The sequence below is a fragment of the Prinia subflava genome, chromosome 2 (genome assembly GCF_021018805.1).
Source record: "Prinia subflava isolate CZ2003 ecotype Zambia chromosome 2, Cam_Psub_1.2, whole genome shotgun sequence".
Classification (NCBI taxonomy): Eukaryota; Metazoa; Chordata; class Aves; order Passeriformes; family Cisticolidae; genus Prinia; species Prinia subflava.
In genome coordinates, this window is record NC_086248.1 from 74,833,118 (window position 1) to 74,856,595 (window position 23,478).

Genomic DNA, 23,478 nt, shown 5'->3' on the forward strand with positions numbered 1-23,478 from the left:
ATGGAATTTTTAATCCAAATAGACATTCATTTAGTTAGATAATTTCACCTAGCCTTTGTTAATTTGTATATTTAAAGTGATTTGTATATGGTATTAATGTTTTAATATTAATGGGACTGTATGTATGTGGGACTATATTTTTGTTTCTACATTTGGCTTTACTTCAGCTTCTGTCCAGTAACACAAGTGCTGAAATTAAAAAAAAAAAAAAGAGACACTGTTGCCTGGTACTTCTGACCCCAGCAGACAGAATGTGTCCTGGGACCCAGCTGAAAGGGTTGTTTATTTTATTTCCAATTATTAAAACACTGTAAGTCTTATAAAGACTGATCCTGTTGTTCACTACCCCTGCAGTGCTCAGAGGCACTGATGGACAGATAAGAAATATTTGCATGTAGTACAAAAAAAGAATAACAATTTAACTACCAGTTTTATTTTAATTAAAATTTTACGCTGTCAGAGGATGAAACATAGACTATAACAGGAAAAACTGGCTTTTTTTATAATAACAACAGATTTTCAGCTGTATGAACTTTCTGCTTCAGCTGCATTTTAGGCAAGTTGCTACCCATGACTTACGGCATGAATGGCACCAAATTGATTTTTTTCTTTAATTTAATTGATGGCAATAATTTTAAGACACTGCACATTTCTAGATGCAAATGAGACATAATTTTGTGTGTGTGAAGCTGGTCAGAATATGAAGAGATATGTGCACATTGATTCTAACTTTTCACCCATCTTTAACTGAATATATGAGGTCAATTAATAATGTTGAAAATGGCTTTTTTGTGAGGTGATAAAGGCTTAAAACTGAAAATTTCCAGAGCTAGCTCAACTATTTGCAGGTGAAATAGATATGAAATGCTTTCAGCTAGTAATTTTCATTAGATTTCCTGAACCATAGTATCTGTTCTCTTGTTGAATGCAGTAAGTCTTGTAAGAAGAAATTAATCACTCATCTATACAAAACATTTGTTTTTTACAGGTATTTCTAGTCAGGAAAATAAAAGGATCTGATGCAGGCCAGCTTTATGCCATGAAGGTGCTTAAGAAGGCAACTCTGAAAGGTAAGGACTTGGGACAGGGGCTGTAGTCTATATTTCTGTGCTACGTAGTAGTTTATTTTTCTTGCTATTTTTTACATTGTTGCTGCCTTGCTGTGTATGAATGCATAAATATGTCTCTGCCATCCTTCAAAATTCTGCCTCACTGTAGGCAAATGTTCTAAAAAGAATTTAAACAAAAATAAGTTACCTATACGGTGTCAGAGCAGGAAAGCAGAGGTTTGAAGCTTCCCAGCTGTATGCTTTCTTTATTTTCTTGGTGTTATTTTAGGGACTTCTGTTTGGTATATATTAATTTGTAATGAAGAGTCAATATCTTTCTGTTGCTGAAGTAAATAAGGATATTGCTGCAGTAAAACCTGGCTCCTCCTGGGGCAGAATGGCCTTCCCAGGTGGTGCTTCTCCCTGTGTGCCTGAAGAACCAGGGGAACAGTTTTCAACTGTGAGGAGTCATTCTGAGACTGTTTAGTTCATGCTGTTTCCTGGCTCATGGGCTCTAGGAGGCTAGGGCCAAATGACTGATGTTTAAAGCTGGTCATTCTCTTCTGGGACCACTGCCTGCTGAGTGGCAAAAGAGAAGATGGTAGTCATGCCCAGGACTGAAAAGCAGTGAGAGTTAAGTTCAGTCTCAGTTGAAGTCCTTTCTGGTTGTTCCTCCACAGAGTAAGGTGGATGAAGTCATCTCCTTGTTTCCCTGGCCTAGCACAGCTCTGATCTTTCCCTCAAAAGCTTGACAGTTCTTGCAGATAAAGAAGAGAGCATTCATTTTTTTCTGGAGCAGATATTTTGCTTTTTCTTGGACAGTGTGGGTTTGTGCAATGCACTGTAGCATCGAAATTTCTGTCCCAATGCAAAGAATAATCATTAAGTGACCAGATAGTTCTGACCACTTGAAAATCCATATTTCTATAGCATGCCTTGCTTTGGGGAACCAAAATATGAATGAAGCTACCAATAATTGCAAGCTAGAGCTACTGCAGGTGGTGCCAGGCAGAGCCAGCACCTCTTCTGAGTACTGTTTGAAATGGGGAGTGGGCACACCGGGCATTGAGACAGCCCTTTCTCCTAAGAAAGCCTTTTCAGGGAACATGAGTTTGAAGCAATGCTGGCGTGCTTATCTTTTTGTTTGGAATCTGGATGAGAATGTTTGTTCTAGCAGAACAGCCCAGTGTAAATAAACACTTGAACAGCACTGGACATGAGACATGCAAAGGTCAGGCCTGAGTCCATCACGTGTGTGACAGAGTGACTCTCTGACTTCTCAACCAGGAGCAGACCGAGAAGTGCCCAAACTGAGCTGAACTCAGCTGTCAGAGTCTTCCCCCTGGAGAACATCATCTTCTGATGGTGTCTGAGTAAGGTCTGGGTGACCCCTCAGACATCAGGATGTACCAGAAACTTATTCCTGTTTCTTTTGACAATACAAAGATTTTTTTTTTTACCATAAGGAAAAACTGGGTATTCCCTCCTTTTCTGTATAACTCTGGGAAGTGTTTAGCAAGAAGAGCTTTGGCAAGGGGGACTGGTTTTTTTGCATCCCCAAACGCTTTATTGTTACTTAATATTTGATGGTGAAATATGTAATGTTAGATTCCACTGTAAAAGAACAGACCTTTGTTGTGGCAGTATTTCAGGAAATGTCAAAATGTAGGTGGCAATTTTAAAGTACTCAAAGTGTTCTATTGAGTTTCTACTCTCTCAAGAACAAGAGTATCTTTGCAGTTCTGTGATTCTCTATAGCAGAGAAAGGCTATTTATTGTCTTCTCAAGTGTGAGTCACAAGATCCACAATTGAGGCTACTTTGTCATTTTAGTGGATTGCATCTCTCTTCCATTCAGACTACTAACCCTCTGACTGCTAGCTCTGAATGTCCCATTAATCTCAAGATAACCAGCACAGGGGTAGGAACTAATTTGTCCTCACCAGTTTCTACAAATAAGTTAAAACTGACAGCTCTTTAACTCAAAGTATAAAAATGGACAGAACCCCACTGGCAACCGTGTGAGTGAGGCAAGCAACGAGGTCTGCTGTCGGTAAGCTTCCATGTAACTTTTGGCACAGAGATCATATTTCTGACAGCTTAATTTCATCTTTTAAGTGAGAGTGCTGAATGATTGCTGAGTACCTACACTCAAAAAAGACTGGAAGTCACTCCAGTGTGAAGTATTTATTACCCTGTCAGGCAATGGGAGCAAAGCGGCAGGTACATGTTAGCACTGTGTTCAGCATTTGCTGACAAAAGGCAATCTATGAGACAAATTTCTGAATGATTTTGCTTTCTGACCTGCACCCTGAACAAGCATCACACAGAGCAGAACCCTCAGAGACCTCCATGCCAGTTCCATTGACAATGGCCTGACAGCCCTAAATATTATAGCAGTCATTTTCTATAGTGAAACAAATTAACAAAGCATGTACATGGAGAAATCAGAAAGAAAATGGAATAAGATGGGATAGCAAAGCTGATTTATTTCCTGGATTAATATGAAGAAATAAAACCTGGATAAGTAAGAGACCTTCAGGAGTGATGGAATTTGCTCTGAAGAACAACCACAATAAGTCCTGATGAGGGAGTTCCTACCCTGGGAGCCTGACTGTGGCTGTGGCTGGCTGGTAATGTTTAGGAAGAAGCAGAAGTACAAAATGGTGCTCTCTCCAGTGAGCCTGCTGTCTCCTGCCCCTTTCCAGGGTTCTTGCCCCTTGTTACCATGATGAGTTTGGGGGCACTCCCTCTGACACCAAAGACTTCACCAACAGCAAAGGTTAATATAAGAAGGGCACAGCAAGCAGCAGCAGAATTCTTCAAGCATTTACAGTTCAAAAATGTTTTTTGGTACAGAAGAGACTTTGTAGATCAATCACATATGTAGATTTGAGCTTGAAAAAGATCTGCTAATCAGCAGGACTACTCCTGCTGTGAAAGGGAAATTAGGCTCCAGAATATTCCAGTTTGGATTGTAAAAGTTTGCAGAGGCACATGCTGTACACATAAATATTTGTGAAAATTAAATTAATCTTAAACTCATGAAGGTTTATTTTAAACATAGGGCATATCTGAATAAGCACCTGTAACAGCATGCATCCTTGAAAGGGAAAAAGCCACTGTTACTTCTTGTTGTAAATGAAAGCATCACACATAAGTTTCTTTCCTTTCTGCCTCATTTCCTTTTTCAGGACCTTGGGGGTACCTGATTTGAAAGCAGAAAGCTTTCTGAAGAAACTAGATAAGTGTTTCATTCTAATTATTAACTTTAGGAAAATCTTGTTCAAAATGTTTAACGATGTTGTGTGTGTTAGGTGCCAGATATGGAATACATCAGATTTGAGGCTGCATGTATGTGTAACTGTATTTCTCTTTCAAATGTTGTTATATTAAATTACATTACCTCAGTAGCTTCCTTTACAAATATAAACCTTTTGGTGGGCATCTGGGTGCTCAAAGATATTTAGGCACTTAAATACCTTCCAGGAGTGAGAATTTTGCCCTCCAGAATGTCATTAAATAGTGCTCTTAAAATGCCATCTTAAAATGTTGCTTTCATGTCTTTGTTATACTCTGCTTTTTCTTTAGAATCAGAGTTTTAGATATAACGTCAAATAAATTTGATCTGTGTGTTTAAACACTTATGGAGATGTGTCGGTGAGTGTCTGCTGCCCATCCAGAAATAAACCAGGGAGTGTTTATTCTGTGTATGTGTGTGTCTGGTATTCACCAGCAAAGCTGGAACAGAGAGACAGGGCAAGCTGATTGTTCTGATTCATTCAGTATTTCTCTCGAGGTGTCTCAGGCTCCATCAGCTTTACTGAATGTGCTTCAGAATTTCACGATCAAGAGTTGTTTAGATTGGTTACTGTGTAAGCCTCATTAAATACCCATGAAATGCCCATAAATCCCCAGCAGGTTGCTGTGCTGGAATGGGAGGGAGCTTGAAAATCGAAGACCTATTCCTCCAGAGACGGACAGTCTCAGAGAAAGAGACATGAAGCCGTAATTCGCTGACGTAATGCCCATGAACTTTATAAATATTGCAGTGGTGATGTAGCAAGGGTTATGTGAGGGATCATGAGGATGCAGTTTGCATCTGCCCATCTGGCTGGCAATGGGGTGTGTAAATCTTGGCACTGGAAGCCATCTGACCCTGAGAGTGCAATCTACCTTTCTGTGCTTATGGGATTTAGAAATGATAATCTCTTTTGTCAAAACCTCTGAAGTGCTTTGCAGCTTATGATCCCCTCAGTTTAAGCCAGCAGGCTCAGGGATCTGCTGATGTGTGGTGGTTATAGCTGCAGTAAGCTGTGAGAGCAGCTTTAGTGACTCCAGAGCGCCTGGGTGTTCTCGGGGATGTAGGGTTGATAATATAAATTACACCTGAAATAAACACTAACTTAGATGTTACCAGATGAAGTGTGATTTCTGTCTAAACCACTGATAAAACTGTAGTAGTGGTTTCCCTAACTGGACACCAGCCAAAGTGGCTTCTTCAGTTTTCCTCTGTATGTGACTCAGTTTCCCTGTAACAAATGTGGTCTTTAGATATCAGATACAGAAGTCCAGTGGTTTGCCTCTGGTTTGAAAGGAATAAAACATCAATAGAACAAGAAACTTTAGACAATTTTACCCTATAAAGCAGGACTCAGAAAGAGTCTTCACCTCAGGTAAAACTAGCTCAGTTGTGCCAAGGTTTTCAAGGTGTCTTTTGCTATTTTTTACAGTCCTTGTGTTTGGTGAGGGGCCCTGGTCCTCATTCAGGTTTGCCGTATAAATTTTGGTTTATTATCTTTTTCGTAAAGTATTCTGCTATATTTTCAATATCTTATTTGGCCTCTTGTTACCTGCTTCTAAAAAATTCACTAGCTAAGTCCTGTCCACAAGACAGTCCAGACCCCCACAGCAGAGATACCCTTGCCCTGCAGTTTGGAGGAAATGTTCTGTGCTCTACATCCTTAGCAGCAGAGCTCTGCTGCTTCTTTAGTCTGAGAATTGTAACCCTCCAAATGTTAGGGCTCTGAGCTGAGAAAAACACAAACATTGCTGGACCTGGAAGTGCCCTTAAAGATCCAGCTGAGACATAGACTCACCCCTCTCCACAAGTAGACGTACACTAATTTTTCAGTCTCGGAAAGAAATAGCACAAACACACAAAAATATTTGATTTCTCTGCATATTTCCCAGTGGCTCTAAAATTTAAAGATCAGCTCAGTGAGTATGTGCTGAACCAAACAGCAGTGCTCTTAAGTCACTATCTCAACCTGGTCCATTCACATGCACGTTTTGTGTGGGCTAGGAGTCAAGAAGTGCTGTGGAACATGCCAACCTTCCTCACAGTTTAGGAGCAAATTGGATTTAGTAGCTGTCATGTGAGGAAGCAGACCTTTCTTTCTTCTATGGTAGTTTTGAAAATGGAATCAAAAAGTTCTTCAACGACCAATGCTTAGGGGTCACCTTTGGGCTGTTTTTACAGTGCCTTTGCAAATTTACTTGCATCAGAACACCTCTTCCTTCCTCCCCTAAAATTTAAGCTTGCCTGGGGCTTACTTTCTGAAGGAAGAAAGGGTACAGTACATACAAGGAGGGTCACTTAGGCTGATTCTAGTGGGTTGTGGAGAATAACATGTGTTTGTGTATTATAAGGAAAATGAACTGTGTTTTGGCAACTCATTGTGTGTTGGTAAATATTATAGCGAGTCCTAGCCTGAATATACAACAGACTGGACAGGTCAAAAACAACAAAAAGCGTTGCTGGAAGTTTGTTTCCATAGCATTTGCTAAAGTGTTCATTGAGCTTGTAGCTTCTGAATTAGATACTTAATACTCTTTAGGGGCTGTACAGTGTTCACATTCAGACTTGGACGAGAAGGGAAAGCTTTTGCCTATAAATATAAACTGAACATGCCTCACTTAAAGATTTTATTATCTGTTTTATTCAGACCATGTGGGAGTTTGCATTGTATGAAGTCCTGATTAAATCATAGTGTCTTCACAATGCCAAGTGCATTGTGAAGATCCTGTTGGGAGGCAAAAAAATTCCCACTGCTGAGACATTAAAGAAATGAAAATTGAATGTTAAAAATGCTCTCTGTTTTTTAGCAAGGGAACATTTTGGCTCATTTGTTTTTACACAAAAACAAAAAAGGAACCTGTTCTTCCTTATGGGGTTTTCCCAACTGCCAAAGAAAATTGAGCTTTCTCTTTGTGAAAATGTTGGCTCTTGAGTTCTCTATAGGGTCTAGAGAGGGGCAGCAAAGCTGGTGAAGGATCTGGAGCACAAGTCCTAGGAGAAGCTGCTGAGGGAGCTGGGGATGTTTAGCCTGGAGAAGAGGAGGTTCAGGGGTGACCTTACCACCTTCTACAACCACATTAAAAGTAGTGAAGGTTGGCCTCTTCTTCCTGGCAGCTAGTGGCAGGATGAGAAGACATAATCTGCACTTGGGGAGCTTTAGGTCGGACATTAGGCAGAATTTCTTCACAGAAAAACACTGGATGTGGCACTGAATGCCATGGTCTAATTGACAGGGTGACTTTCAGTCACAGACTGGACTCCGTGGTCCCAGGGGTCTTTTCCAACCTGATTGGTTCTGTGATTCTGTTAAAAGTGCTGCTCACGTTGCTGAGCAGCTGGTTCTTCCTGTTGTCCGAAGCAGGGCAGAATCATTAAGTCTTTCCCTAAATATTGGTAAAAGATTAAAATCAACCTCTCTGTCTTTCTCCCTGTCATCCAAACAGACTGATTCAGATAGGTGTACACACTTCTGTGCTTGTGATTCCTTCTGCAGGTAAATACAGCAATATTGCCCAGGTATTTCCTGTCCACACATTTCTTTCAGTGTAACTCTGCTGTTACAATAATATCAAATTATAGCTCCCTGCAGAGTTGTTCACTCGGATAGCAGCTTCAGCCATTTGCTATGCTTCTGCCTGAAACAGCTTTGTTTTATGCTCCCCAAAGAGCACACAGGACAGGACTCAGAAGCAAACTCCAGCTTTCTTCATGAGCAGTTCAGCAGCAGAAACTGTGGAGGGTGTCCCAGCACCCAATAGCATTGGTGCTTGGGTTTGACTGAGCTTTGGAAGCAATGCTTCCAGTCATCTCCCTTTGCTGTGCCTTGGTTTGCCAAGCACAGTGGTTTTGGAGCACACAGAGTTCCCTCAATGATGAAACTCACTCAGGAGCTCACCCAGTGCCCTCCAGCCTCTCGTGGCCATTCAGTTTATGGGCCCAAGGTGTGAGATAAAGAGCAGGGCAACCTCAGGTCCCAGCACACACTGTTATTTTCCATAGATTGGAACCACACTGCTTATTAGTGCACCCCTAGGTTTAAGCCAAAGTTTCAGGCTTTGCTGTGAAGACACTGAGTGCACCTGTGTCTGTGTTTTTCACAAGGTATAGCACAGAGCTGTCTCAAATTTTTCCATCTTTTTGCTAGGTTAAGGTGCCCACGCCCTGGACTTCTAATCCTTGAGCAGTTCCATGGGCCTTAGCAGCATCTGAAGGTTGCATTATTCAGGTTTTCATGTGATGATTCTCTAGGGAGCACAAAGGTGATTCAAATCTGAAGCCAGAGGAAGAAAGGACTGAAAAAACCTGCTGATCTCTTTCTTCTTCTTAAAATATATTTTCTTTGCCTGTGATCAAATTATGTAAGTTTGTTCTAAATGTTTGTTGAGTCACTCTTCTGTCAATGAAGAATAACTTTTTTAAGTATAAAAACCTGCAGCAGCTCCTTCAAGGTTGCATTTGAATTTGCCTCCTGGCTATTCCAGACAGTAAAGGAATGGTAGCTGGTTTGGCTTTTTTTTTTTTTTTTTTTTTTTAGGAATGGGTAGTTCATCATACTTACGGCTTTTCTGATAGTAGAAAGCAATTTTTCAAGGCATCTTGTAATTTTCAGGCAATTTGCCATTTACCTCTTTAAAGTTTCAATTGGTCTGTGTACTTGCCGTGGTGAATGAGCTGCAATGGAGACACTTGGAACTGCAGCTCCTGTAGGTACCACTGTTAAAAGGTTTTCAGACCCAAACTCATTCTTCAAACTCTCCATTGGAGACTTGATCAAGGGTTGCACTACAGCTTGATTTCCATTGGATTATTCTTTTTATCTCATTCATTGCATTGTATATCTAATAACAGATATTTGGAGTCACTCCGAAATTGGTTATTGTTTTATAGAAAAGATCACATTTGATATTTTTTATTGTTGAGTAGCAGATTGCTGTTAATTGCTTTTGCTGCCGATTCAGGAATGGAGAGACTACATGGACAGCTGTTGTGAATCCACAAGTGAAATGTTTGTCCTGTTTGAAAATGTGATCCATTTCTGTTTTATCTGTAGAAAAAAATTATTTAACCCAGAAAGGACTGGGAGATGCAGTGGCCTTTGTGAGCCCTCACACCCCTCATCAAAACTAGCTGGAAGGTAGAGAGAGGAGAGAAACACACAGCTCAGTTTACTTGGAACAGATATATGAAAAGTGACATGAAGCTTCAGCTAAAACAATGAGTTCAAAATGAGACTGTCACTGCTAGCTGTGTACTGTGCTCTGCCTGGTCCAAGAACCTGGGAATGAGGACTAGCTGCACTTCAGGACAATCACAGAGGCTCAGTGGTTCTGCTTTGGAAGCAGGCCCTGTGTTGTTGCCTGGATCTGTGCCAGGTAAACCCACTGGTGTGGTACTCTGGGAGGGTACCCTGTGCCTCCCACTGCTGCTGAGGCATCATCTGGAAGGCACTTGAAGAACTCCCATGGCCCACCCCTGACCTAGGGTGGTACAGTGATGCTTTTGTGTCATTCCTCACAGATGTTTGTCTAACTCATTCTTAGACTGTCTCTATCACTGAATTGTTACAAAATGCTTCCTAGCATCTGTCCAGTGTCTGCCTTGCCACAGCTGAAGCTGTTAATTCATCTCCTCTCTCCAGAGAACGGTTTCCTCTTTGTGGTTTTCTTCCACATCTTGAAGTTTGCTATGTTCAGCTTCCATCTTCTGTAGGCTGAGAATCTTTTATGTTCCTTTCCTTCCTCAGTTCATTTTTCCTGGATACTAATTTTAGAAGATTTAGGTATATACTGTCACTCAGAGGTGACATTATCTGCTCTGGCTGCATGTCCTACCTTTCAGGTCCTCTGTGAGAGCTTTATTATGACAGAGCAGAGATACTCCTCTACCGCAAAAATTATTGAAAATTCAGGCGATGTAATTTAGCTGGTAGAAATGTCTTGCTGCAGACAGCAGAGTGGTCAGATTGTCAAGATATTTGTTCCTTAGGAGAATCCCATTCAAAGAAGTTCCCAAGAAAAGCCAGCCCTTGGGTAGGTGCATTTGTTAGATGGTGTGATTCTTGGGGTGTCCTGGGCAAGGCCAGGAGTTGGTCTCAGTGATCCTGATGGGTCCCTCCTGACTCAGCAGACTCTGTGAGTCCATGGTGCTGGGAGGATTTCTGGAGGGTGGTTGCCTGCAGCTCTCAATCTCCACACTCCTTCTCCCACCTGTCCAGTTTAAGAATTAAGCACATTATCAGTGGACAGGATGTTGCCAGGCCAGTTGGGCTGTGACAGTGACAACAAAACACTGGTCACTGTTTTACCTTCCCTGCTGCCCTTTTTCTTCTGCCTCTCTGGCTGGTGTTCTGTAAGCCACAGGGAAATCTTCATGTGAAAGTCTACTATTCTGGTTTTCTTTTGTCTTAGTCTTGATGCTTGATATTTTTTGTGTCTTCTTTGTCTTGCACTGTCTTTAAGGAGCTTTGTTAAACTTTGTGTTTGCTTGCAATGCTTCTAATTTTAAGAAACCCACAGCCAAAAGAGAAAAGCTATTGCTGGCAACCCATCATGTCTGCTGTGCAGCACGTGGATGAACCTCTTGAAGTCTTTTAATCCTGCCTGACGTCCAAGAGCTTGCTGTTGGTACCACAAGGCTGTGAATTACAGGAAGAGAAAAATTGCTCTTTTGGCAGTGACAGGCTCAGATGCTCTTAGTCTTCATCTCCTTTGAATTATGTTGCGTAGTCTGTTCTTCCATGGCAGGCTGTGTCCAGTATGGGAGCTGGTACCTCCGTTTAGGAATTACAAGACTTCGGCTGTGCTCACATTTCTGCTGCCAGCCTGCTTCAAAACCAGCTACCCTGACTGCTGCTCCTGTGCTCAATCTGTAATGCCAGCCCAATTATGCCAGCCTGCTCTTCACAGTGCTCACTGCCCTTTGGATGAGTAATAGTCAGATATTAAGGACTATTAACACCTCTTCTCAATGAAGTGCAATCTATTGCATTATGGAGTTTAATGGCTAAAGATTCCAAATTAAGACGTTGTTAGGAAATGTGTCTTCTGTATAATGCATTGAGTATTTGAAATAGTCAGAACTATGCATCAACTCCGCTTTTGAATAAATTTATAGCTGTAGTGGAAAGCTAAATTGAAAATACAATAGCTAAATATCCCTGGGATTTTTAACCTCCCTGATGGATTCTGTAAGTCTTTGGCTGTGGTACAAATCCATTATCTATATGACAAGCATTTATTTGTTCTGTTCACTGAATAAGTTGCACTATTTGTAGCAGCCAGGATAATTGCCATTTAACCAAGTTCAGCTGCCTGCAATTGCAGTGCATTTGTAGTTGGTTGGAAACCAAACTAGTAACCATCCTCTGGGAGTTGCATCCAACTGCTTTTATTGGTTCCCATAACACAGCAGAAAAATCTTATTTCCTTTCAAGCATGAGGACAGATTAACAGTGAGCTCAACGCTGTCACCTGATGCCATTTTAAGTCAGAGTGACAGCAGAGGATAGGGGTCAGTTGCACTGGTGATGGTTTTCCTCAGAGCGCTGCAGTTGGATCGGTTGTAAACCTTCACCAAACAGCTGGCCAGGCGTTCTGTTCATAACTGCTCCTGGAGGTGTGCTAGCACTTAGCTGGCTCTCCATAAAAGTTAGGTGGCACAATGTGGGAGACTAGCATCTGGGATTTGTTTCTACGGAAGCAAAATTATTCTCTGTTTTCACATTCTTCACGTAGGTCTCAGATGTCAGTTTCAGCTTCCTCGTGGCTGTGGCGTTTGCTCCAAGATGAAGCAATCAGCATCAATGACAGCCTCTCCTTCCTATTTTCTCTACAGTATTTTCTATCTGCGTGCGATAGTAATTGACACACTCTAAAGGTTTCCATGGCACAGTAATTTAACTGACATTTTCTCAGCAGCAGTAGATAATTTTTGTAAATTTGGGCAAAGCCTGAGTTGTTCAGACAATGGTACTGTGTCCCTGGTCATCTTTCAGGTCTTTATTTGGGCTATGACATAGTTACCATTGAGTGGGAATTGGATTCATCAACACTGTAAACTCAGAATTGACTTTTCTGCTGAAGGGCAGCCTACATTTCCTCTTTTACTGTTTCACCTATCTGCTTCTATTTATATTCCTTTCTTTCCTTTTCTTTTGATAAATAAGTCTTTGTCCTACATTTTGATATCCTTTAAATATTTGTCTTCTGTATAGGTTTTGTCAAGGCTTATCTGTTCAAAATTGGTTTCATTATGGATATAATAAGCTCTGCAATGTAAAATGTCAATGTCATACAGCTAGGTACTATCTTGATCCCTGTATATTACCACAAGAAAGAAATATTTGCAAGTGTACATTTAGAAGTACTGTTTTGTATTTTTGTTTTTATATGGTGCTCCCAGCACAAAGCAAGCAACTTCCAAAGCAAAGTTTGGAGGAAGCCTGAAAGTTTGCACTGTGTATGTGAGGAGTATGGTTTGGTAGCAGTCACTGGAAGGACTGTCACAGGGCTGGTGGTCACGGGGCTGGGTGGCCCCAGAGGGGCTGCATCACCCCTGTGCCTTACAGCTACCACCCACAGGATAACAGCCTTAGATTGTAGATTCTTGATAAGGCTATCAGAGACCACAGAATTAAAAGCACTGTGTGGAAACTAAACTGCTCGTGGTTATTCACAGGGTTTTCAAGTTCGCTTCCAATATGAGTTTTTGGTTTCTGTTATTTTTTCCTTTTGGTGGAAAGGTCTGATATAATGCTATGGTAATTAATCCTCCTATAAATGTTGTATTTCAGACAGCCTTCCAAACACTTGTGCATAATAATGAAATCTAGATTTTATTTTTTTTTTCAAAGATGTCCTTTATTGAGGTGGAGTCATTGCAGCGAAGTAGAGCATAGTGAAAAATGCCATGAAAAATGCAGTCTCATTCCCCTGCAGTCAGGGCAGTCTGGTTTCTTACTAAATAGTTATTTTACTTTTTCTGTTCAGTTTTGTTTTAAAATGTGTCAGTAAATAGGTTCCAATCCCAAGCTATTGCATTGCTCTGTAGGGGTTCATGCAGTTAGAGTTTGCCCAACATAGCCTACATTTCCTCTTTTTCTGTTTCACTTACCTCCTCCTATTTATATTAATTTCTTTCCTTTTATTTTGATAAATAAGTCTTCTTTCTCCTCTATGTTTATATCCTTTAAATATTTATCTGTTCTCCTCCTGTCTCCCTGTAGTCATTGCTCAGTGCCGTTTATGTTTAGCTTTTGGCAGTTACTCAGTAACATAGGGAAAAAACCCAAGATTTCCTTTTTGATTAGGTATTCTTTTAGAGCTCCAGCAGCTACATGTATTTTTAGAGTTGTATATAGGGACTGAGATGTAGATGGTGAGATCCTATTAATGTCAACAGCGATTTTACTATTGACTGTTTTAGGGCCATGATTTCACCCAGAGACTCTCTAAACTTAGTCATAGCTTCCACAACACTCCCTATACGGTAGTGGAGTCCAGGCTGAAAATCAATTCACAATTGTTTGAGGGCTGTGTTTCTCTTCTCAAAGGAGAAAACAATAAATCATCCTTTTTTGTTGTTGTTTGTGTGACCAAGGCTTGCTGATTTCAGAGCTTTAATGAGCATGTTGATAGCAGCAAAAGACGAGGGTTTTTCTTATGCTCTAATTTAGAAAATGACCTTGCCTTGAATTCACACCCTGCTTGCTGGTGGGACTGGAGGCTTCTTCAGTGACAGACAGCCGTCTCGCAGATGCTTTTTCATTTTTATGAGGCAAACATATCAGCAGAGCTATATTAAGTGTGTCTGCATCACGTCAGGTCCTGGGCAAAGCAGAGGTTTGTTTTGGCTGAGAGTTAACATTGAATGCCACAATTTTACTGAACTATTTAAATTCTGAATTCCTGTCTGTTTTGTGTGCAGGTAGCATGGAGGGCTGGGTTACGGGTGACCTGATAAGCCTCATCCTGTGTGGTTTACAAATAGAATCTGTCTCAGGGCTTCATATCTCCTAAATGAAGTGTGCCCTCAGTGCTGGATGATAAGCCACTATCCCAGCTTCCTCAGTCATGCCTTAAATAAACTAGTTATTTGTTTCGGAAACCAAAATTTTTGCAATTCAGTAACTGAAACGTTCATCCAAAAAAATTTTGTTAGAACAGGTCAGACTGGACCGGCTCTGTGTTTACCACATCCAAGCAGCCTAATGGAAGGAGTGTTTAGAGTGAGAAGTCAGCATAGTGCAGTTGTGGTCAGGACAGCTTGGGGAAAATGTTAACATTTGCCTCCTGTTCTTTAACCAAGTCCATCCAAACTCTCCCTTCTCAGAATTGAACCTCTCACTGGCCAGCCACTGCCTCACGTTACCTGTGTCAGAACTAAGCTGGTGAACTCCAAGTAGGCCAGTCACAAAAACATCACTGCATAACTTTGTGTGTTTACCCTAAACCTGGAAGACATAGGGGTTCTGTTTTAAAACTTCCTGGTGGGCTTTTTTTACTATTCCATTTTCTGAATTTATGTTACAACTAATTAAGAAAATACAAGTTTCTGGTAGGGTGTCTATCCACAGGAACAGGACAGTTAAGGGAAATTTTCCTTGACAAAATGTCGATATTAGGCATTTCAGCAGAATTCTTTGGTTTGATTTTATAGTTGTACATTATAATTAGAGTTAAGAAAGAGGAGATTAAAAATATAAAATAAAACTCTTAAAAAAGAGTACTTTGATGCAGCCAAAATAATGTTTGTCAATTTAATTTTGACAAAACTTGCCAAATTTACTCTTTCTGTTCCAGTTTAGAGAATAAAAACCCCCAGCAAAAACATCTTCAAAAATACTCAAAATTACAAGTTTCAAACAGGTCTACAGAAAACATTTATTATGATTACTTCAGCCTGTGACTAAAACTGCCCTGGTGGCAAATGACAGCATCCCAGTACATATGTTCTACACAGAGAGGAAATACCACATTTCCTCTCCTTCCCAGGAATTCTCACTTAATATTTTCTGAAAAATTATTGGTCTCATCCCTAAACATCTGAACAGGACCAGGCAGAAAGTTTCATACCATGCCATTAAACAAAATAGTAGAGGCTCATATAAATAACAAAAGAGAAGGGACTTGGGTGGGCTTTAAATCACTCTCACACAGGGACACTTTGCCCTGAGTTGGTGTGCCAAGAACTCCTTGGGGAGATCCTGTACCACCTCACCCCCTTTCACCTCTGCCAGGCTTTGCCAGTGGATTTAGTAGTTGCTCAAAGGTCCTGAAGGAGAGGAAATGCCCCTTGCAGTACAATTTGCATTTTAGACCTGGAGAGACTGAATAAAGGGGATTTTTTTTCCTGTGGAAGGCTGGCATAAGAGGGAATATCTTTGCATTTTCACCCCCGAGCCAGTGTTCACTCCTCATACTTTTCAGTCATAAAAGCTGTATTTTTGCCTTTGATGATATGCAGAAAGTATTTGTGGTGAATACCAAAGCACAGACAGCTTTCAGAGTAAGGTGATGCACAAACTTTATCCAGCTCTCCCTGTGAAACCCACCAAACAGGTGTGTTTTCAGAGCAAAGGGCAGCAGTGCTTGATTAAACTGAGCTTCAAGCTTAAAAGGCAAGCGGTGAAAGTCATCACCCTGGGAGACCCAGCAGTTCCTGGATGTCTGGATCGTCTCCATCTCAAGCAGGACAAGAAAAAATTATTTCTTGATTGCTTCTGTTGGCTTAGCAACATCTCCTTAGCAAAACATAAGACAGACACTCATTTGATACTGGAATGGATAGGAAATATGAATCTTGGTGCTGCCTCTTCTTTGCAGCTGCATGTGAGTTAGCCAGCACTGCAGCGGGGCAGGAGCTGCAAGGGAAAAGAGAGTCTCCAGGAGAGAAGTTTGATGGAAAGAATTCATCCCTCTTTAGACTGTATTTGAGAGTAGGACTGATGACTGTATGTCCTGGTCATCTTTGTGTTACTGGTTTCTCATATGCTGGCACTACATTTGAAATACCTGTTTTGCGTGGGGAGAAAAGACCAACTGTCTCATACATGTTTTAAACAACTTTTCTTTATTGCAAAACCATATGAAACCAGCTTCTTCCTTCAGTTCATCATAATTTGCAGAGTTGCTGATGAATTGTGTTTACTGGGACCTCTGAATTCTAAGGCCAGCCTTACTAATTTGTCATTTTGAAATTATGCCTATTCTAGAGCATAGGTAATTATTGCCCATCAGTAAGAGTAAGCACTGAAATTGTTATTGCCTGCAATAGTAATAATAATAAAAAATAGTTATAAGTCCTACTTCAGTACGACTGAAATGAAGTATAAGAGCATGTTACACTCAAATTCAAGAAACAAATACATTATTGATGATTTCACAGAATATCACATCCACTAAGGTAAATAAGTTTAAATCAAACATATGATTTCCATAAAAAGAAAAAAGTTCCAGATGCAGCTCTGCAGAGGTGTTGAAGACTTTCAGTTTTGCACAAGTTGTGAACAGATGTATTTCCAGCTGTAGGTTTTGGATTGTTAGAGGAAGTTCCCTTCTAGCAGATGGCAGCTTTATTTTCCCTTCATGAAGCTGTTTTTTGAGTCTGTTTTTAATGAATTTAGCTAGAACTGATTTATGCAGTTGCAAGGGGTGTAATTCTTTTCACTTTGCTGGTGATGTACATCACCGTAGGATTTGGCTTATTGTGTACCATTTCACATCTGCAACTTGCAGACCTTGACGGGGAACAGTTTCACCTGGGAGCTGTGCATAAGCACATCTGTGGATATTCAGTGGTTCAGTTCTGCTGAAAAATACCCAAAAAATGAAGTTTCACCTCTGCATAAGGACATCAGATTTATGTGATCATCTGGCTGTTCTGTCAGTCAGTATTTCTCTAATGATGGGGTTGAGCAATAAGCTAATTTCAGCCAAAAAATCTAAAACACACTTAATCTCCTGCAGTGTCTGTGGATTTTTTTGGTCAAGTGGAGAGATCCAAGTTGGTGTCCAGTGAGGAAACAGCAGTAGGTTGTAGCTGCCAGAGGCTCGATGGGGTAGGAAGGAGGCGATTGAGGACCCTCAGCTTACCAGGCTGCTCCTTGCTGGGCAAGGCTATGAGGAAAACATGACAAGGGCTCAGTTTACTGCTCTGAGGATTTATTTTCAGCTGAGTTCGTATTTCCTAGAACCCATGTTTGCTCCTGACAAGTCTCATGTGATTTTTTTTTTTCTGTAGCATCAGACTTCATCAATCTGTTCTTTAATTCTCTTTGTTGGAAAATTGAGCAGAGGTACTTCAGAGGGATATTTCAAGATTTAATTAACTTCTGCAAACAGAGAGAATAATGAACAGGTGATAAATGAAAGTTCAATACTAAAGTGTAGTATTGATTTAGAGACATCTGTCATTCCGAATCTCAGCATCGGAGCATCCAGGCTATGTTAAAATACAACAAACACAAGCAACTCTTAGATTTCTTTAAAGCAAACTGTGTTGTTTCATGTAAAAGGGGGGAAAAAAAGGGGGCGGGGGAGATAAAATGACCTCCCCCAGACCCTGGACTCCTAAAACCCAGTCTACATTCTTATTGGTTTTTCAGAGTGCCCTTCTACAAAGCAGTGTCTCCTGCTCTGTAGATCTGTTTTTTCTACCTTTGCTGCAGAAGCACAGGACTGAGTGGTAAAGCTATGGTAAAATTGCTCTTTCCCCATCTCTAAAAGGTTCCCTATTTTGCGCCACAGAGGAGCTTTCTTCCAGAAAAATAACCTCAACAGAATGATGCACTTTTGAAAAGGAAAGCACATGAAGTCCCTATGTGACATTATTGGTATGCTTCTACAACCAGTGTGTCAACTGGATGCTTTTCTGTTTTTCCTTTGTGTTGTAATAATGCTCCGCTGATGAAGGTGCAACATGAAAGGCTGCTCTTTAGAGGATCTGAGTGTACTGCAGTGTGGAACAAAGTCACAGTAAAGCAAACAATATTTCCAGGCAGAACCACTGAAGCGAGACTATGATTACTTTTAGAAAGCCTGTATTTTTCCGTATCTCAGGTAATTAGGCACTCCACACATACTTTGTCTTCTGGACATAGGCAGTGTGGATTTGAATTTAGAATTTAGTTCTCTACTTTTGCCTACAACAGACAGTATTAAAAACAGATTAAAATAACAGCAATAAAATTGAAAAGGATGTTGCAGAGAGTTTTATGTACATATTCTATTTTCATTACCTTTTTTGTGCTCCTGTGCTATGTGAAAAATTTGAAATTGAGTTGCAAGTTCCTAAGCCTGAGTCCTATTTTGCGTTTGTACCACTTGAAGCAAAGTGCTGAGTTTTAAAGAATTGAGGAGGGTAACAGATGAAATTTAAAGCCATTGTTTTGTTCACTGATTTATTTCTCCTGCTGTGATACTTTTTGATGCTGATTTAACTAAGTTAACTTAGTTTGTAGCTACCCTTGTTCTTGCTTTAATAATTTATTCATGCTGCCCTCCTAATTAAGCAGTAACATTTCTTATTGAAAGGTCATTTTGAAAGGTAGGGATGAGCAAATAATTTATAATCAATAATGGTTTTTGCCAAACATATCTGGGCAGACTGTGAAATCTTTTGACTTCATTTGTGTATTTCCTGCATGTATCTTCTTGCAGAAACAGCTTTCTGTAAGTGGCAGATGATTTTGTCACACATGCTGGGAGATTTCTCTCCCTGATGTCTCAGGTCAGGGGATTCAGCAGAACTTTGGTTAAAATTACCAAAAAGGACCAAAAAAACCATTGGAAAAAGGTCACTAAGATGGGAAACCTATCATCTGACAGCCCATTCCTAGTTTGAAAAAATTTAAACTTTTAAACACCAATTTCACCCTCATGACATGAAGAAGACAGTTTCCAAAATCACTGGAGAAAGACTGACCCACTCACAGGGGCAACCAAATCACCAGGTGCTGTCCTGAGCCACGTCCAGAAGAGGACTCCAGGGAGGGACCAGGCTGCTGTACCTCGATGCAGTCAGCAGATATTCACACTGGGACTTTGCTGTTTGTCACGTTTGCTTGAACCCAGTGGCCTTGGCCAAGGCAGCCCATTAAGATGTCTGTAATATGCTTGTCTTGCTGGATCTTTCTCTACATAAGATCTTAAAAAGGAAAGCTGAAAGTGGGAAACGGTATCTGCCATGGGAGCACTGATTGAGAGCATCCATTCCCTGACAGGATCCAGCTGGCCCCAGAGGAAGCAGTGTGGGGCACGTGTGGGGCAGGTCTCAGCCCAGGGAGCAGGGCAGAGCCCATCCCGCTGCCACGCACCCTCAGGAGTGCTCTTGCCACCAAATGGCGCCCGAGGGGTCCTGGGCTGGCCCAGGCCGTGTGAGGACAGCAGTGCCCAGGTGGGGACAATCTGTGGTGCTGCTGAGCCTGCAGCTTCACAGGCCTGATTCCTGGTCTCAAAAGACAGGCATTCACCAGGAAATGGAGCCCCACCATGCTGCAGCTGCAGGTTCAGAGTGCTACAGGGCCATGACTGGAGAGTGAGAGGTCTTCTGTGGTGACACCACCTTCTCTTTAAGTCTGTGTGCCTCTTGTTGCCTGTGGGGAGAAGGGTGGCGTGTGTGGTTACAGGTCCACACTCAGGTACCACCACAGCAGCAAGCAGGGCATGGGGCCCTGTCGAAGCACTGGGCTGCGCAGCTGGGCCTTTCCCTGCTGAGAGGTTAGAATGATGGCTGGGGCAGGGTGTGCTGCTGCTCTGACACCCCTTCTCACCACTGTGCAGTGCGAATGCGGGCAGGCACTGCCTCAGGCTGCCTAACCAAGCTTAATGGGAAATGTCCCATGTAGAGTGTCCAGCAATGCCCACCTATCCGACACGAATTCCCGCCTGGGATCATCGCTGATGGACAGCACAAGAAATGGTCTGTCTTCACATAGGTTAAGCATTTTGTGAGTGTATGCTGTGTGATTTTTTGCTTGAGGGATGAGATTATGATTCCACAATTCCATTTGTTTTGAGTTTATCTACAAGCTATCTTGGGTTGAATGAGCAAGTAAAGCATACATCATTATTGGCCTAAGTAAAGCATTAAAATAGCAAGAAATCCAAGTATATCACAAGTGCTATTTCAAGTTTTCAGATCAGCTGGTTTGGACCTATTTCTGTGCACCAGTTTTTGAAGTACAGCAATAGATTAGGGTTTTGTTATGATATGTTCCTTACTTGGGTGCTGAGAGTACTCCGCTTCTGAGCAGCTCCACAACACATGCCTGCAAGGACAGAGTGACTAAGATCTCAGGCTTTGCTACCTAAAATAGTTTCATAATATCTCTTGTAGATGCTTTCATCTGAAAAGCATATTAACATTGTGAAGAGACAGAAGAAAATGTCAATACTTTCAATAAAATAGGGATTGACTGAAAAATGCAAATGCATCTCTAGGATCAAGATTTGGTAATGTGGGGACTTGAATCCTCCTCAGTGTCTGAATATCCTGTTAAATGGCTTTAGTATGAAATCTTCAGCATTCGTTTTGTTTAGCTTGAACTCAGCTCACCTCCGAAATTATGATTTCCCTTTCTATTCATCTCAAACACAGAAAGTATTTTTCTCTCTGCTATCACACAATAAAGTTATCTCTACACATAAAAATAATTAGTTACTATTTTTATTTGGAATTTGTCTTTATTACTCATTCTTTGAGTGGTTTATTGGAAGTTTTGAATATTGTATATATAGATCACTTCCAGAAAGTGCTCTTCAGTGATACATCATAAACACTGCTAGCATCAGCAAAATACAATAAATTAATTTGAGTAAGATTAATCTGACTTGCTCTAGGACTGGTACATTCTGTTTCATCTTAAATGAAGTAATTAATTTTGTGTAGTTTTCATTTTCACATTAACATTCTCTTCTGTGAAGTGTCATTGCCTTCTTGTTGTTTGCAGTCATTTTAGTTAGGGCAGCTCTCTATAGGGAAAGACACAGGCCCTTCCTGGAGAACTTGCTACACAGAACAGACAGAAATAGAGAATACCAGCGTGGTCTGATTTGCCAAAGGTCATACAAGCTATCAGCGGAGTGAGAATCAGAATCTGGATTGCCAGATCCTTATTCCAGTACTGTATCCAGTGACCATGCTGCCTCTTAATATGTCACTGTTCTTATTGTTCTTTCTTTGTAGTTCGAGATCGGGTACGGTCTAAAATGGAGAGAGATATTTTGGCAGAAGTGAACCATCCTTTCATAGTCAAGCTTCATTATGGTAACTATAATAAAATATAATTCATGTTGTTCTTAAATTTGTCGGGTAATTGTGAATAGATGTGTTACAATTCTGTGTAGATACTCCCTGCCTACTTATGACTCTGTTTCTAACAAAGTCAGAGAGGCTTCCTGTGTGAAATTCTTTGTTTAAGCTAAAGGAGAAATTCGGTATTTGTAAGTTTTAGCCATTCCTCCATCAAAATAAATTCATCATAAAGTCTGATGTGGTAGGTAATGCTGGTGGGGTAGCTGGTGAATTTACATCTGCCAACACCTTACGTGCTGTCAGGTATCGTTTAGAGAGACAGAGAATTTAAATAAAAGCTGGTTTTAATAATCAGTAACAGTCTGAATTTGTATAAGTGTGTACATGAATGTGGTGTCTTGCTGGAGCTGCCTCCTGCCACGCCAGCCCCATCATTACTGTAACAGGTATTCTGAGGACATTTGGGTAGGGTGGAGTCTCCTCTCACACAAACCTGGGAACTTCTCTCTATGCCTCGCTCTTGGTGACTCCTGATACCTTGTGGAGTGGGAAACACTGGTAATTCACAGCTGCTTAGCATGGAAATGAATATGTTAGTAATGCACTGTTGTCTCTCAGCTGACACTATTTTTCCCATAGCCTAAGCTCAGTTACTGAGCTCCGTACAGAAATTTTTTTTTTTTGGTTCTCAAAGTTTTGAAATGACAGTGAAGCAATGGCGTGAATGATACACTGCTAGTCAACGGGACATACTCGTTGGGGACTTTATCTTGATTCAAACTTCCAACATCTTCATCCTTTTCTAATGCAGCATTTCAAACAGAGGGAAAGTTGTATCTAATACTAGATTTCCTGCGGGGAGGGGACCTTTTCACCAGACTCTCCAAAGAGGTAAGCTGATAGATCTTTAACTCAGAAATTAAAGACTGTCTTGGATTTTCAGAACTCAGGTTGAGTTCATGGGAATGAAAAATGGCCTTGAGAATAGCCATATATATATATATGTAATAGACTTATCTCATTTTGCATGGTTAAGTGGGTTCTTAATAATGGTATTTGAACTATGCCAGAGGTAATGCATCACATACCATGTAGCCATCACTGCCAGAGAAAACTGCACCACTGCTAAACCAGTCCTGTAGCAAAATAGCCCCAGACTCGATGCTTTCAGAGTAAGTCTTGGATGTGATGAGGTACAGTTTGGGAAATCAATCCCCAATATATTTTGCCTCAGGATGAGCACAGAACCACTGGAAAAACACACACACTGTCAGCAGAGGGAAGAGAGGGCCATGGGTCAGGGCCAGCCCCTGCAGCAGCTGGGAGCAGGTCAAGGGCCACGCACCAGCCCGGACATGGGAGATAGACTATCACAGCCCTCACCTGCCCTCCTCCTGGCTGCAGGAGCAGCTGCTGCTCCCATACCCTCCCAGGCTCTCATCCCGCCCCTGTCCTTGCATACCATGCCCCTGGAGAGGGACTGCTGTGGGCAGGGAACGTCCCAAACCCAAGTCTTGCTGGTGCCCGTACAGAGCAGCCACAGTGGGTTTTCTAGGTTCATTTAGCTCTTTCCTGTATCTCCAAACCTCTGTGAGACAGCAGTCCCAGAGAGGTCCCTGCAGGAGTGCAGGAGGCTCCAGTGAGGCAGGATGGCTGCCCTGCAGTTGTCTGTGCCCTGTGTTCTCTGTCACCAACACTGTGTCCCCAGCCCTTGGTACTTCTCAGGGTGTGGGACAGGGATGCAGGCAACCACTTACCACGGAGTGTTTAAAGACAGGAACCTCTCAAATGCCATCTTGAGGGGAAGCTCTATTGCCCTTCTTGGGTTTGGGGAGCTACTGATGGACTAAAAAAGCTGGGAAGACAGTATTTTCAG

General features: G+C 41.4%; 1 protein-coding gene across 2 annotated transcripts in view; it reads left to right on the forward strand.

Moving 5' to 3' along the window:
• The window catches only part of RPS6KA2 (ribosomal protein S6 kinase A2), a 273,745-nt gene that overhangs the window by 182,631 nt on the left and 67,636 nt on the right, over positions 1-23,478 (forward strand). For both annotated transcript variants that reach the window (XM_063390606.1, XM_063390608.1), the window contains 3 exons: positions 989-1,070; positions 21,534-21,614; positions 22,414-22,493. In XM_063390606.1, coding sequence (XP_063246676.1) covers positions 989-1,070; positions 21,534-21,614; positions 22,414-22,493 — 243 coding nt within the window. The remainder of the gene's footprint in view (positions 1-988; positions 1,071-21,533; positions 21,615-22,413; positions 22,494-23,478) is intronic.